General features: G+C 38.5%; 1 protein-coding gene across 2 annotated transcripts in view; it reads left to right on the top strand.

Moving 5' to 3' along the window:
• The window catches only part of hpgd (15-hydroxyprostaglandin dehydrogenase), a 37,144-nt gene extending 21,984 nt beyond the window's left edge, over nt 1-15,160 (top strand). The window contains exon 7 of one of the 2 annotated variants that reach the window (XM_041223572.1): nt 14,975-15,160. In XM_041223572.1, coding sequence (XP_041079506.1) covers nt 14,975-15,035 — 61 coding nt within the window. In that variant the 3' untranslated portion in view covers nt 15,036-15,160. Of the gene's footprint in view, nt 1-2,190; nt 3,113-14,974 lie in introns of those variants that run through there. The other variant, XM_041223563.1, reaches the window with a different exon arrangement.
• Nucleotides 15,161-17,060: the final 1,900 nt, after the last annotated feature.

Genomic DNA, 17,060 nt, shown 5'->3' with positions numbered 1-17,060 from the left:
GGCTAAGGAACAAAAAGGTAAATGTCCTTGAGTGGCCCAGTCAGAGCCCTGACCTAAATTCAATCAAAAATTTGTGGCATGACTTGAAGATGGCTGTCCATCAATGCTCCCCAAGGGAACTGACAGAGCTTGAAGAGTTTTGTAAAGAAGAATGGTCAAATATTGCCAAATCTAGGCATGCAAAGTTGGCAGAGACCTATCCCAGCAGATTCACAGCTGTAATTGTTGCCAAAGTTGCTTCCATCAAGTATTAACTCAGGTGGGTGGAGACTTATCCCATTATGATCTTTCAGTTTTGTATTTTTAATATATAAAGTTTTTATTTTTTTCTCAATAAAAAACTTTTTTCCCCTTAACAGTGTGGAGTATGGTATGTAGATAAGTGGAAAAAAAATCCTCATTTAAATGCATAAAACTAAGGCACTGACACAACAAAATGTGAAAAAGGTTCAAGGTGGTGTAGACTTTCTATAGGCACTGTATATAACCTTTTGTCTGATATACATCTTTCCTAAATGTAGCAAATAATACAAGGAAAGTAGTTGCAATTCTTTAAACAACCTAAAAAACCTCAGTGGAAACCCAGTTTAAGAAAACTGTACGATACCAGTAAGTCACATAAGGCCAAATTGGAACTCAGACAGATATTTAAATATGCCCTCTCATATATTAATTATGTTACTTGCATTTGGAATAAGAATTTTTCTGGCTAAAAGAAAACTACATGGAAATGCACACAACCCGAAAGTACTACCAAAATCAATCAATCAATCAATCAATCAATCAATCGATCTTTATTTTATATAGTGCCTTTCATAGTGGAATACCATCACAAAGTGCTTTACAAGATGCAGTAAATACAAGAAAATCCATAATACTTCAATAGAGAAATGCATAATACATGATATACAGTGGAAAGTACATAATACATAGTACACTGAATACAGTGGAAAGTGCATTACACATGATAGTAGCATAATACATGAAATAGTATACTAATTACAGTGGAAAGTGCATAATACATGAAATAGTACAATAAACACAGTGGAAAGTGAATAATACATGAAATAGTACAATACAGTGGAAAGAGCAATAGTAGCAGCAGCAATAACAGATATCAGGCTTAAGGAGTATGGAAAGCAAGAGAGAGGGATCCGGGACAGAAAGGCAGGGACAGACTTTGAAGATGTTTCTAAGATGATAGATGGAAGATTTGCCCACAGAGGAGATGTGGGCATCAAAGGAGAGGTTGCTGTCCAGAAGTACACCAAGGTTTTGTACTGTGGGGGAAGGCAGCAGCAGACAGTTTCCGAGGTTCAGGTTTTTCTATGTTGATATTCTTAAGTTGACTTTTAGATCTTACTAGAAGGAGTTCAGATTTGTTAGTGTTCAGTTGAAGAAGATTGGCAGACATCCGGACCATGGCAGAGGGGCTACCAGGGTCGAGTTTTAAGTAGAGCTGGGTGTCGTCAGCATAGGAGTGAAACATGAGGTTGTGTTGGCAGATGAGGTGGACCAAGGGAAGCATGTAGATATTGAAGAGAATGGGCTCAAGAACAGATCCTTGGGGGACACCTCAAGTGACTGGGTTTGCAACACCACTGCGTCCAGCACAAAAAACAGATATAGCAGGCGTCCGGATAGGTAAGAGGACATCCAGGAGAGACCGTTTCCAGAGATTCCAGCATACTTCTGAAGGCGGGCAAGAGGAATGCCATGATCTGTGGTGTCAAAAGCAGCTGTTAGATCAAGAAGGACAAGCACATAGGGAGCAGCAGCATCAGCATTGAGCAGGAGATCATTCACAATCTGGAGCAGAGCAGTTTCAGTACTGTGAACCGGCCAGAAACCAGACTGTAGACATTCAAGCAGGTTGTTGTCCGTGAGATGTTTCATCAGCTGCCTGGCTACAGCCAGTTCGAGAGTTTTTGAGAGAAAAGGGATTGTGGAGATGGGACGCAAATTAGATAAGTCAGCGGGGTCAAGGGAGGGTTTTTTGAGTACCGGCGTAACTGCGAGCTTGAGGGCAGCAGGAACCGAGCCAGAGTTCAAGGACAGGTTGAGAGTGTGCATAATGGAGGGAGCAAGATCAGAAGAACAGAGACGGACAAGGTTAGTCGGTAAATAGAGTGAGAATTATTTTCCATGGAAATTACCCCACTCAAACTGTTGTGTTTTCCTGTGTTTCAGGCCATCGTTAATTGCTGAAGGGATGCTGAAGATCATTAATGATAACAGCCTGAATGGAGCAGTTATGAAAATTACCACATCCAAAGGGATTCACTTTCAGAGTTATGAACCAATGTCTTCATGAACAATGCAGTGCAGTTTGACCACTATACATAAATACAGGCTATGGAATTTGGAAAACTTAATTACTGTTTGGACTGTGATTAAGATCTATTTGTACTGAAAATTCTATATAAGGTTAAAAAATGTATGCTTTTAAATTATTTTCTTGACGGTAATTGTTAATCAAAATCTGTAGTTTTAAAAAAAAAAGTTATCATTTTAATTATGTCTTATTTCATGTTAACTGTGATGAAGTATGTTTAAATGCAACATTTTGAATCAATACTGAAAAGTTGGAGAATTAAATTGCTCTCAATAATATGTACTTTTCTTCAGTATTTTGCTGATTTTAAATAGCATTTTAAAAGAACTTGGGAAATCATTAGATGAGTTAAGAATCCCAGGAATTCTTGACCAACGATCAAAGATGGGAGTAACTCAAGGTTATTCTGTTACAACCCATATGAGAAGTGACTCCTCTTTCCTAGGCCTGGCTCGATTCGAAAATAGTTTATGAAACTGCCCGTTCAAGATTTATGCAAAACGTTCTGTTTAATTTATGTCAGCAGCAACAACATTTGTTTCATGAAATTGGTAATCATTTTGTTGCTTGAAATCAGAAACCATGCCATTTAAGATAGAATACAAATTAGTCTGTTTAACCAAAGAATCGGCATGTGTTTAGTTCCAATCAAAATGAAGGCAAATGGCTGTCACCCAAGTATTTTAAACACAATATTGACCTTCTCTAGCTGGTGAGAGTCTGGGAAACTTTGAAATTGCAATGGGAGACATTACACTTTCATTAATTACAGGCTTTTATTTAATGCCTGGCAAATAAGCAAGGGCGGCTCCAGATATAATTAAAGCATCCTACCCACCCCACTCCCCCCTGGGGGTTGGGGGGCTTAGCCTCTGGGGAGTGGAGCCAAGGAGAACATTTTGGGATTACTAAACTCTGTAAACCCAGAGTAACTTCATTTTTGCTTCTGTAGCAATTGTGATCTCTGAAGTCATTATCATGACTGAGCAATAATATAAATACAGACATTGCTAATGTACCTGATCCTGTGTATTGTGCTGTGTTATTATGAGTGTGTATATGAGAAATAACTTTAAATCAACACATGCCAAGTTATGCCACGCAAGGTACAAATGAGAAATAAAGACAGCAACTTTAAACTAAAATTAAATGAACAAAACACATTTGTTGTGTTTAAAATGTGTATAAGATTTTTCACTGTGCAAAACTGCATTTGAACTTTTGTTCAACTTTCTAGTTAACAAAAAAAAAACAAAAAAACTCCCTGATGCCTGTTTTAAGAGTGCTGAGTGATAAAGCATAATTTAAAAAACAGTTGGCTGTAGACTTTGTAGAACAATAAAACATACTCATAAGCTTTGGGTAAAACTGTTATACATCGCATCCATTCTTAATCAGTTTTCAGAACATTTCTGCACTAAATGTCCATCAATACTGCCAAAAACTTAAGGTACAATTTCAGTAAGTCTTTCAGCACTAAGAAGTTACACTATCCTAGGAAAATTAAATAAACAGTATCCATACTAGAAAAAAAGACAAATTGCAAGATATACACATAGTATATGAGATCAATTTACCGCTATGTTGTTTTCCTAGACCAGTATACAGGTCTGCAGTGTTGAAATAATTAAAACATGAAATAGCTTTACATGATTTTCCTACATCGTTAAACAGCTATCTACCTGTGAACACATGTTGGTTACAAATCTCATTAGCTACTTATTTAAATCAAATGTAAATTAATGTATAAAAAAGCACAATAACATGATCATGATAAAAATCAAACTCATGAAAGTAAACTGATGTATATGAATTCTGATCATTGTGTCTGGATCATTAATTTATCTACATTCTGAAAACGGAACTCTCTGGATGAGGTTTTTTTATTATTATTATTTATTTTTTATTATTACTTATTTAGCAGACACTTTTATCCAAAGTGACTTACAGAAAATTAAACAAGATATAAAAGCATTGCAGGCAATAGAAATGCACAAACAAACACATATATACAACATGTACAAAATAAGTTTAAATAAAGGAAAACACATAGGAAATTACAAATAAAGATTGAATCAGTGGGTTTTGAGAAGACGGTGGAAAGCAGTAAAAGATTGAACAGTCCTGAGGTTAACCGGTAGCTGGTTCAACCACAGAGACACAAAGGAAGAGAACAAGGTGAGAGGGAATATAAGGAGACACGAGGGATTAGAGATATAGGTAGGGGCAGTATGATGAATTTTAGCCCAGGTTTGTTCTCACCCCTAGACTAATTCTCATGACGGGTTTGAGAATTAGCCCAAGCTAAAATTTGAACGGGTGAGAAATAGCCTACGTTAGCTGGGGGTGAGCATTAGGCTGTGATACTAGTGATAACGTTAAAACATTTGTTACAAATTACCAGAGAGAGAAAAATACTCGTCTCTCTCTCTTGCTAGCCTGTAATTATAACTAACAACAAAGCTGTGTGCAGAGACAGTGCAGATTAGGCCAAAACAAGTTGATTATATGATTATCACCTGGATTGCATTAGCTACCTACACAATCTGCATGATGGGCTTAAAAGAAAAGTGGAATTTAGCCCTTATGGCAGAACTGCCCCTGCAAATAAGAAACTCATTACATGGCTTTTTCATTGAGGTTGCAACTTAAAGTTTAGACTTTAAAAAGCAATAATTAATATAGTAATTAATAAGACTCTTGGTATTGATCAAAGGGCTTTATAATTTCTTTAACATGGGGGTAGATTAAATCTAAAATCTGTTCTTTAGCTAAAGCGGGATAAATGTATGAAAAATAAAATGTATACAAGGCTGCCCAACTCAGGCATTGTAGAATTAGGTAAAGCAAGTCCTTTTCCAAAGACAGCTTTGACGTTACTTTTATACAACACACTTGAAGATTTACATTTAATAAACGATAGACTATACAAGTGTTAACGACACAAAACTAGATGAAGTATTGTGCCTGTCGTAATAGTCGCAAACCAGTCAGAAGTCTAGGGTGAAATGTACTAAACAAGCGTAATGCTGTTAGCGACTTTTTAGAGTATGCTTTGCGGCAGGAGTTTTTCTTTGCTGTTCAGCCTTAGATGAATATGTAATATGGGCGTTTCTGCATATATTCGAAAAAGAGGGTGTAGATAGTGTAAATGAGGGTTCTCAAATATTATAATAAGATGTACTAAAGCACTGAACCACTGACTAACTTAAATAAAAACTGACAGTATACATTTGGCTATAGGATACTCATGATAATACGAATTAGTGGTTGGTATATTTGTTGTTGGTACATTGAAATTTGTATTAACGAGAATTAAGTTTCATAACTTGTCAATGCGGCACCATGATCTATTTTTCGTTAATTGTCTAGGCTATTAAGTAGGCTAAGTTAATAATAATAATAATAATAATAATAATAATAATAATAATAATAATAATAATAATAATAATAAAAAACACTAAGAATCATTTTGTTTTAATTTAAAATAATTTTTTATTTGCTTTGTACACCACTGTACAATGCAGCAGCATGGTTTATTTTGAGTTAGCGGTAGCCTACAGGTTAAAGTAAAAAGAAAGTGTGATAGGTGTTCATTTGATTTTACTACTGTACTTTATACTGTATAAGTGTACTATACAGATTTATATTTTTTTCATAATATAATGTGTAGCCTACCCAAAACACATTAGTGTTAGTTCAGCAGAATTATTTATACATTTAAAATACATTGAGCACTATAAATTTGTGTGATTTTATTGTATTTTTTTAAACCCGACACCTCCTTATGTTGGACAAACATATGCGGTTTAGCAAGGGGCTGCTGTATGACTATGAAAAGCTTTTTGACAGAAACACATTGTTTATTTGGGGTTGAAGGTGGGGCCCCGACTATAGAATCTGATGGGATTCAACTGCCTCTCATTATTTATTTGAAAAAATGACACACGAATCTTGCAATGCTAGAGACCTCACTAAGATGATTCAACAAATATTTACATGAGTATATTGCAGCTGTCTTTATTGACATATTTTCTCTTAGTACATGTGACAAAAAGAATACTTTACGAATTGTTGCAACAGAAATGCAAATTGTGGTATGTTTGTACTGCGACTGGTCCATCTTAGTACACCTACCCCTTAGATTTTAGTACTTTTTATTGTTTTTATTATTTAAAGAAACAGTACTCAAATGCACAGTAAAAACTGTATAATCCTATCGCTCTACATACCAGCATTCTGTATCTGCAAAATCTGGCATTCCTGACCAAATCCTTATTGAAAATAATGGCATGATACCTTCTACAATCTGGAAACCTGTCTATTATGGAATCTGGCATGATATGTAAGTCTTGTCTGTCTAAAACCAATGTAAACCTGACTGTCCAGTCTGGCATCAAGTCCCATGATTTTTCTTTTCTAAGTAATCAAGTATATTGCGTAAATACACTTATGTCCTGTGGGTATGGTACATCTGCAGTAAAATACGTGTTTACATAATGGAGAGTACAATTACAATGAGTACAATTCTTGAATTACAGGGTATATCTGGACATTATTCCAAATGTATGTAGTTTAATTGAGTTTTTCAAAGTGCAAATAGTTTGTCATTTATTCTTTTTTTTTCTAGGTACAGTATTGGATTTTAAAGTAGCTACCACTATAAAACTAGGACACTATATTTTGGTTGCACAGACAAATGATTTTGCAACACTTACTCATCTTGTTGTACAGCAGCAAAACAGGAAAACTGACCTCAAATGTTCAGACAAATGAGACTTACAAAGACGGAAGGAAACAAATGGACTGTTGAAATATCTAATGTCATCACTTTATCCCGAGGACCAGGTTTACTAGAGTAACACATACAGTGAATATGTTGTAATTCAGAGATTCCAATTAAAATAACACAGTTGTATAACTCACTGACCATTTTACCTCACAGTATTACATTTCAAAAGTCAAGATGAGGCATAATCAATCACTGGTTCATTTCCCAAACTGAAATCAGGCAATACATTTAATTAAAAGAAGGGTGGAGTCAGGATTTATTAAGCAATGGATCAAGTAAGATTCAACAAGAGAAGAATGTCAGTATTTAGATTCAGCACATTTGAATTGACCCCAGTGTGGGTAAATGAAACATTTCCAACAAATCCACTTTCATAGTTGGCAGATGTTGTGTTAATCTACCTTAGTATCATTTGTTCATTGAAAATGTGTTGCTGGTAGCAACAGAAATACAGTGTAATTAGTGTAATTGTAATTAGAGTGGTGCTCGTATCAGAAATGCATAGCAACAGGCGTTGACCAAACTATAATTCCAGTTCTTTTAAAAAGTAATCTGGGTGTTTACATTGTGCTTTAGATAGGGTACTTGAGAACTTGTGTTTCATTTTAAAAGGACCAAACTCAGGAAAATGAAGTAGGTTTCTTTAAGAAACAGGAACAGTTGTGTTTATCCATAGTTCAATTACTAATGTAAGACACATTAACACAGAGTAAGCTTGGACTTGTGAATTTACAATACCTCAGACATCTGAGAAAAGCATGTGCACATTTAAAGGAGTTGAGGCTAATTTGGAGTAGTGCATGGGGCCCTGACATTGTGCTTTTAAATATATCAGGTCTTAGAAAGTCTGATAGTTGCTCATTTGCAGATTAACACTAAAAGACAGTATTATAGGTGTGAGGCTTTTTTTTTTTTGTTTTGTTTTTAACCCTTTGCAGTCCTGTGTTTTACCAGGTCCGACATTACAATTTTCCCTTTCCAGTCCGATTTCAGACCCTGTCTGACATCATCAAAAAGACGTAAAGCACAGGTCTCTAGTCGTTTTTTCTCCAGAAAAAGCAAAGAAAACCTTTCAATGGCTGAGTGAGACCGATAGGAGCCAGAAAGAAAAGGGACGTATCTGAGCAATAGAGCCAGCCCCTACACCACAGAGATAACACGGACACATAACAAAGGAGGTAGCTGCTTCTGCATCCAGCGCTCAAAGAATATCTCATACATTTGCAGAGCTTTTTGAGATGTTATAGTAATAAAATAATGACTCGGATCGCATTAGTGAGGAGTTTGGTGATAAAACGAGTGACCAGGAGAGGATTTATCAGTATGCACGTCTATAAAGAGTGAACAAGGGGTGGGGCTTGGCTGGAGATGTCGTTTTGCCATGCATTGCCTTTTAAACCTGTTTCACTCTGGAAAAAAAAAAAAAAATTAAAAAGCGTGTGTGAAAATAAATTGGACTGAATAAATGGACTGCAAAGGGTTAAAAACACAAATGCACTTATCACTTTCTTAGATTCAGTACAGAACAATTTGATTAGATTTAAAATGAACGGGATTGAATGAACATCACAAATCACATACAGTATTTAATATTTAGAACAGTATCATGCATACTTTCATGAAATTGTCATTATTTAAAAAAAGAAAAATACATAAATAAAGATGAATAATTTATTTTCGAAGAGCCTTCTGGGTTTTTAAGGACAATATTTGCTATCTGGATCATAATATGAAAAGTATTGATTTCAAACTTTCAAAGACCAAAATATCAGTCTCACTGGATAGACAACAGTGTATCTCATTGCTGAATAGCTTTACATTCTTATAAGTGAACATGGTCTACTGTCTTTGGCATTTTTTGATGACTATCACTGAAAAAATTGTCCACAGATTAGGCAATTGAATTCTCTTTGGGTATTTGTATTTTAAGCTTCCCACTTACAATTGAAAAGGCACCATAATGGTTAAATGAAAATACAGCAGGTCCACTTGCTATAAACCTGGGAGGGGGGGGGGGGGCTTATACACCAACTGGGCAATTCCCAACTTTTGCTGATCACCAACTCACAAGCAGTTGGTGGAATTTTCAGCGGGGAATCACAAACTATCTTGTCATTTTAGTTGTTTAACAACATGATTTGTGAGTACATTAAAATACAAAATGAGATGGAAAGGAGCCTACTGGGAAAATGTACTGCTATGAATTATAATGTAATTTAGCAACTGAGGCAGTAGAACAGATGGATAGGGTTACAGGGCAAGCAAAATGGAGTAATGAGCGCAGTTGTGTAACAATCAAGATAAGATGCCAGAACACCAGTCAGCTCTCTCCAGGGAGTATCAACAATTATTAAATAGTTTCTCGATCAATGATAAGGTTTCAGAATTTGCATTCATACATGTACATTTGTTTTAGTGTCTGCCTGTCTAAAGAGCTAATTCAATACTTTTGTATGACAGACCAGACTGAAAGGATTAGAAAAAGGTAATTTCTTTAAGTTGGTGACATTAATTTCATGGATATCAGTTCTATTCATGTGCTCCAAAAAACAGGTTAACATTAAAGTGAAATACAATTTTTGGTGTTAAGCCCCCCAAAAAGTTAATATAAATACTGTTTGTGCTTTGGTCGATTCTGACTGCATGCCAGCTGCTTTTTAGATAGACTCTTATCACTATGTTGTCAAGGACAGCGTTTGTTTGTGTTGTAGCACTTAAACAAACGCTGACTGTGCAAAGATCTAGTAAATTCAGTTTATTAAACAGACTATTGAAATCCCTAACCAAAACTACCTGATACAAAAAGATCCTTTTGCTTTTAAATACTGTGCCAAGTTTTGCATTATAATAGTGTTATTCTTATTATGCCCCACAGAGGCAAACATAGTGAAGGCACTCCTTAATCCTTTAGTTGCAAATATTGGGTGTATTATTGTCACATTGTTATGACATATTCAATCAATCAATATTTATTTTATATAGTGCCTTTCAGTGGACAACCATCACAAAGTGCTTTACAAGATAACGAGGAACAATGCATAATACATTAAATACAGTGAAATATTGGGCACAGTACATTAAATACAACATAAAAAACAATGCAAATACATTAAATAAAAGGCTAGGATGTTAATTTAAAACATTGTGGATGCGTGTGTTGAACAGAATCATACAATTAAGATGGAGTAAAAACCTGAAATAGCAATTTAGACAACAGCTAATAACAGATTCCAGGCTTAGAGAACATTAAAAGCAAAATAGAACAAGTGGGTCTTGAGTTGATTTGAAGCGAGTGATTGTGGGAGCTGCACACGCTAAAGCTGGGAGAGAGTTCCAGAGAGATCGGGTCCATGAAGCTAAAAGAGCGCTCTCCGAGTGTGGTGCACTTTTGCTTGGTATAACCACCAGGCCTGAGTCAGAGGGCCTCAGCTTGCATACAGGGACATAGTGGGTCAGCAGGTTGAAGAGATTCTCTGGGCCTGTGTGATGGAGGGCTTAACAGGTAGCCAGTGAAGCTGGGCAAGACGGGATAACATAATCATGTTTTTTACATCTGGTAAGGATACTAGCAGCAGCACATAAACAGCTGCAGTCTGTTTATGGCGTGAGATGGAAGACCACCGTAGAGAGAGTTGCAGTAGTCTATTTGACAGGAGATGAATGCATGACAGAGTATCTCTGCATCCAGGAGGGAAAGGCATACACGGACCTTTGAGATATTTTGGTGGTGGTAGAAGGAGGATCTGACTACAGCGGAGATTTGGGCATCAAAGGAGAGGTTACTATCCAGAAGTACACTAAGGCTTCATACAGTGGGGGAAGGCGGCAGCATACAATTTCCGAGGTTCAAGGCAGCAATATTGATATTCTTGATTTTAGTTTTTGATCTTACTAAAAAAAGATCATATTTGTTAGTGTTATGCTGAATAAAACTGCCAGACATTCAGTCCTCAATGTCTTGGATGCAAGCTGAGAGCTGGACCATGGCAGAGGGACATCCAGAGTCTAGTTTTAGGTAGAGCTGGGTGTCATCTGCATAGGAGTTAAACATGAAGCTGTGTTGGAGGATAAGGTGACCCAAGGGAAGCATGTATATATTGAAAAGAAGAGGCCCGAGAACAAATTCTTGGGAGACAAGCAGTCGAAGTGCAAGGATATACCATGGACAGTTTCAATGTTTCTTCACTGTTTTGGTTGTAAGCGGGGCAACTATGTCGATGATCTGAGTAAGGATGGCATTCTAGAGGGACACTGGAGCACTGAAGAGAGTACCAGTCAGAGGGTAAGAAGAGACACATTCCGGTAATATTGTAGGATTTAGCAGATTTTTGGGACAGAGGGAAATAACAGTAACATTAGTACCTGAAAGTCCAGGAAGATTAATGTTGGCAGTGATTAAGAAATGGTGTAAAACAGAGATATCCATGACTGAGAGATTGGAGATATCAAGACCCCTGGTCGATCACTAGAGGGGAAGAAGGCAAATCAACATGGATGTTGAAATCACCTAGTAGTAGAATTTTGTCAGTTGAAGTGCAGATTAGGGAGTAGAATTGCGAGGAATCCACAATAAAAGCAGAGGTTTTCTTTGGTGGATGATAGATAGAAGCAAGGGTGAGGGACATGGGAGAGGGGAGCTTGATAGCAAGATGATCAAACAAAGAGAAGACTGACAGAGAGAGCTGAGGTGACAAGCACAGAGTTAGCAATAACAGCAGTGCCACCACCTCTACCAGTGAGGCGTGGCTTGTCAAAGAGCAAGTAGCCATTTGGGGTGGATAGATGTAGTGAGTGCTTATTTACAGAGTGCCACGTTTCTGCTAGACAGAGCAGATCAAGATCACTATCAGTTATAAGTTCGTTGAGAAGCAGAGATTTGTTAGTCAGAGAACAGCATTTCAGGAAGGAGAATTTACAGTTTGTAGCAGGCAGTACAGGGGGAGAGGGAGTTAATAGTGGTATCTGAAGCAAGTACTTACCAGTGTTCATTCTAGGGGGGGAGAAAGAGTGAACATGCTTTGTCCAGGGGATCCAGACGTTAGGTGACAAGGTGGGAATGAGACCTCTGGTAGCCATTAGGAGAGATTTGGGAAATGTCCTCACCCTACCTGTCCTTGCTCAGACTGCCCTTGGTCATGTGGGCCTTAGACAACTGGCACTTATAACGGTTGGCGTTCTAAGACACTGTTTGCCAATTAATACTATCTTGAGTATATACTTAACACATGTTTCTAATCAGCCCCCCAATTCAACACAGACCAGCAGATGAAGGGAATCTAAATTACAATTTTTAAGTGCAGTATGGTTACCTTAGCAATGAATGATTTAAACTATTAATTTAACTGTAATTCACTTACCTATTTCGATGTTTGTTTCAGCCAGAGACAGGAAGCACACGTGTCTCTTCACTTACATTCTACATCTAAAATTAGGTGTTTTATGACAGTACTGTTAAGGTACAGCATTCCATGAAATACATTTTTTTTAAAGAAGAAAAAAGAAATTAATTCAACTATAGGAATAGCATGCCATCTTCTGGACAAAACTAGTGAAAAATTCTTAAACTCCTTAATGACTGACAGAATCTGAAAATCTGAAGACTAGATTACTTGGACATGCATTGCATATTAGGAATTAAACACAAACAAAACAGGCAATAATCCCAGGATAGTTTTCCAGCACTTTCTTTACACACTGAAATAAATAAATCACTGTAACTACACGCTGCTTGATGTCACCCAGCATAGTACTCTCAGTCATAGCAAAGGGCACATTTGTGAGTTAGTACTGACTTCTGCGCTATCAAAGCAGCTTGGTACACCATTGAACTCCACTCTTCAGGCAAAAAATCAAATAGAAGAAATAAGGTCTGGATGTCTTATGTGGTGCCTGGAAACACCATCCTCTCCACTACAGGCTGTTTCTCAGGCTGGCCATAGAAATCTCAGGAAACTCTATATTTAAATGTGGAATCAGTCCATGTAACCTCAGCATCAGATGCTGGATGTGTAATATTTTAAGTGTATAACTGAGAATATAAGGAGATTAACAGCCTCAGCATATTCTCATCACTTGCAAGTAAACATTATTATTGTGGTACCTTTTTCATCAGTCACTAAGAGTGTAAATCAATGTGTCTCACCTCATGCTCCCTATTGTAGATTCTGTCCCTTTGCAAATTCTTAGAACATACTAGCAGTCAAGGTCATTAAAACAAATTATATCATCTTATGCTGCTCCTGTAGATTTTAGTGTGTAAAGAAAATGCTGGAAAACTATCCTGGGATTATTGTGTCTGTTATTCTGGGACATAAAATTTGGATGTGCCAAAAAAATATCTTATTGCTTAACTCCGATAAGTTGATCCAAGCATTGGTTTCCTCTAGAATAGACTACTGTAACCAGAATGCTGACCAAAACTAATCTTTCAGAGTGCATATCACCTGTCCATGCATTCCTATACTGTTTAAATATTAAACTGATTTTAAGATTCCTCAATGACTTATTCACACTGTATGTTCAATAGTGGTCCACTGGATGCTTACCATACTCAAAGTTATGCTGCACACCTAGCAAAATCAGGCAAGTCCAGATTAAAGACATATTGTTTCAAATTAAAATATCACTAGTATTGCTCGTACAATTCTTGGTCATGCTAAGACTCTTTGGGGCTGATGTAAGGATAGGTGGAGTGCAAACAATTGCAGCTGCAAAATCCAAATTGCCTAGCAGCCAGGCAATTATTTTTCACAGCAGCCTATGTAAGCTTAAGCAATGCAAATTACTCAACAAGCACAAATAAGGAGCTGCAATCATGATAATGAGGGTCACAATGAGCGCCACCTGTGCAACGGGCTATTTAGCGGTGAGGTGAGTTAGGAGTTCAGAGAGCAGTTGGTGCTGTATGAGATTTGTGGCACATGGAAATCAAACCAAACAAAAAACATATGTCAGAGGAAGGGCAGCAAAGTCCTCTTGGCACACAGAAAAGTTTTCTGAGGAGGAGCTGAGATTCCTTACGCCTTAGGTCACTCAGCATGAAATTTAGTTATTTGGAAAAGTCTCAGCCAACATCAGTTATGTTACCAAGGAGGCCATATGGCCCTCTATAGTGGAGAAAGTCAATGCTTTCAGTGTTACCAGGACAGTCAACCAGGTGAAAAAAAGATGAAGTTCAGCTAGTAGGTCTAGGATGGCCTGCGGAGTGAGATGATAACGCCTTACCATGCATCCTTCGGCATCCCAAAGAAAGTGACCCTGGGTTTGAATATGCAGGGTCTTCTCCATCTTGCCCTTCTCCTCCGAAGGTTTTCCTGTCTGTTCACAACAAGGGTCAATCAATGCCGCATCAGGAAGTGTACCACAGCAGACACCCTGATGCCAATGACAGGTCTCTGAAGGTGTGTGCTTTTATACAGCTCTTAAGTACTCGCATCTACAATGGTTTGCACCTTGTAAGAGTATTACTCTTAGTATTTCAGATCCCCACCCAATTCCATGCTCTTTTTTAAAATTTGATTACATTTAAATGGGTTAATTATGGCAAAATGCTAATTTGATAGCGGGTGCAGATCAGCAGGTGAAAAGCACTGTTTACATACACCGCATTTTAAGTGACCGCTAAAGTTTTTTGGCCACAATGTGGGTGTTTTGAAGCCGCAAATCACTTTGCACATATCCTTACATCAGCCCCTTTATGTGTTAATTGCTTTGGCTATACCTTGGTATTTTAAGCTGCAGTAAATATTAAATCTGTTATTGTTGTTCAATAATAATAATAATAATAATAATAATAATAATAATAATAATAATAATATCTTGATCTTTCTGCTCCCTCCTATCTCCAGACTTTCATTTCTCCCTACACCCCCTCTTGCCCCCTCTGCTCCTCCACCACCGGCAGATTAGCTCTACCCACCTCTGCTCCCAGAGCCCGCTCCTTATCCACCCGTGGATCTCAGTGGTGGAATGACCTATCCACGGTCCCGACCACCTTCCGGCGCCTCCTCAAGACACACCGATTCAGACAGCATCTGTAAACCTCACAACTCTCCACAATACTGGACTATGGCACCCAGTTGTACCAGTACTTGCATCAGTTTGTGCTTGCACTGAACTGAACTCTACTACTGCTCTTAATTATATCTTCTTCCTGTATCTTATACTTGGTTTTACTGTTATAGGTATCAGTATCACGTTTTTTGCAATTGCTCATATTTGAAATCATTCTCATCCATTTATTGTACTTATTACGTGCTCATACTGGACTTTACTGTATATTTTCATGGTAAACATATGTACTTCAGAGTATTTTATTAATAATGACCACCATGGCATATAACTGAAATGATTAATGGAAAATATATACACACCTGTGACAAAGTGCCCGCCCCTGTGTATATTATCTGTTATGTGTTGCGTGTGGTGTGTTTAAATGTTGGTATATAGACATTGGTACACGGGATATAAACGGGTCTGTGTAACACGAGTGTTTAAAAATGTATATGTGTATTTAGGCACGAGGATTGCACAGCACTTCACGTGCAAGTAAAATGTAGTAATAGGTGAGCACGGGGAATTGCACTTTATTAATTCACGTGCTGGGATTCAAGTGAATAATTAATTGGTAATTGAATCCCAGCACAATAGTATATATAGATGCACGTTATCACATACTGGCGGTTGGGTGTTCGGTGAGTGGAGAACGGGATTGGAGACGGAGACGGAGGAAATAATAATAATAATAATAATAATAATAATAATAATAATAATAATAATAATAATAACAACAACATCATAAAGTATCTGCTCACCGTATTTTTGTTTAGTATTAGTCCGTTTTTGTTTGTCTTTTTATTTTGGCATAGAGTGCCGTGTCCTGTTGTTTTCTGTTTGTTTAAACCCTTTTATTTACAATAAACCGGCGCAAGCAAGCGCCATCATTTCATTTCACATCATCTGTCTTTGTACATTTCATTCCTTCCTGGTTCTGACACCGCCCACTTCGGCCGTCTCTGTGACACGTAGTGTCCTGCGTGGGATTTAACAGCGCCTCCAAGCGTCAGACCAGGAGAGGTTTTTGTGTGGAAGAAAAAAAAAAAAGGGCGTCTTTGGATCACAAAAAAAAAAGGAAGAAAGAAATGGGGAGAAGCAGGAAAGAGGATAAAGAGGTGAGGGACAGGGAGGAGGAGTGCCGCTTAAGGGCCAGACATCCCCGGCGATGTAACCAGTCCTTGCCGGGGTGCCTCCTCTGCAACCAGGACCATCTCTTTGCCAACTGTCCCTTCCGCTGCCCCTACCAAGAGGGAGAGGAGGAACTGCCGCAGAAGAGGAAGGCAGAGGTCCCACCGCTGTCTCCAGAGCCGCACCAGTCTCCTGCAAGGGAGGGAGAGCCGTACCAGTCCCCTCTAACAAGGGGAGACTACATGCCGCTCCCACCTCCACCGCCAGGAGACTGCACGCCTCCGCCACCTCCGTCGGCAGGAGCAGAGCAGCAGATGCTGCCTCTGCCTCCGCCACCTCCGTCGGCAGGAGCAAAGCAGCAGATGCTGCCTCTGCCTCCGCCACCTCCGTCGGCAGGAGCAGAGCAGCAGGAGCTGCCTCTGCCTCCTCCCCCAGCAGAGTGTGAATGCCTGCTGGGTCCTTGTCCACCAGCAGAGGGTGAATGCCTGCTGGTATCACTTCTCCCACCAGCAGAGGGTGAATGCCTGCTGGTGTCACTTCCCCCACCATCACAAGGAGAGGAGCTAGCGCTTCCTCTGCCTCCACCTCCATCAGGGGGAGAGGAGCAGGAGCTGCCTTTCCCTGCACCAGAAGGACCAGGACTAGATGCTGGCGGTCCTCAGCAGCCCTTGCATAGGCTGCTGAGGGAAGCACAGGGAAGAACCTCCCGGCCGCAGTGGCCGAAAAGAGGGCCAACACCCGCACCCCAGC

This window comes from Polyodon spathula, chromosome 2 (genome assembly GCF_017654505.1).
Source record: "Polyodon spathula isolate WHYD16114869_AA chromosome 2, ASM1765450v1, whole genome shotgun sequence".
Classification (NCBI taxonomy): domain Eukaryota; kingdom Metazoa; phylum Chordata; class Actinopteri; order Acipenseriformes; family Polyodontidae; genus Polyodon; species Polyodon spathula.
This window is presented reverse-complemented; position numbering and strand designations above follow the sequence as displayed.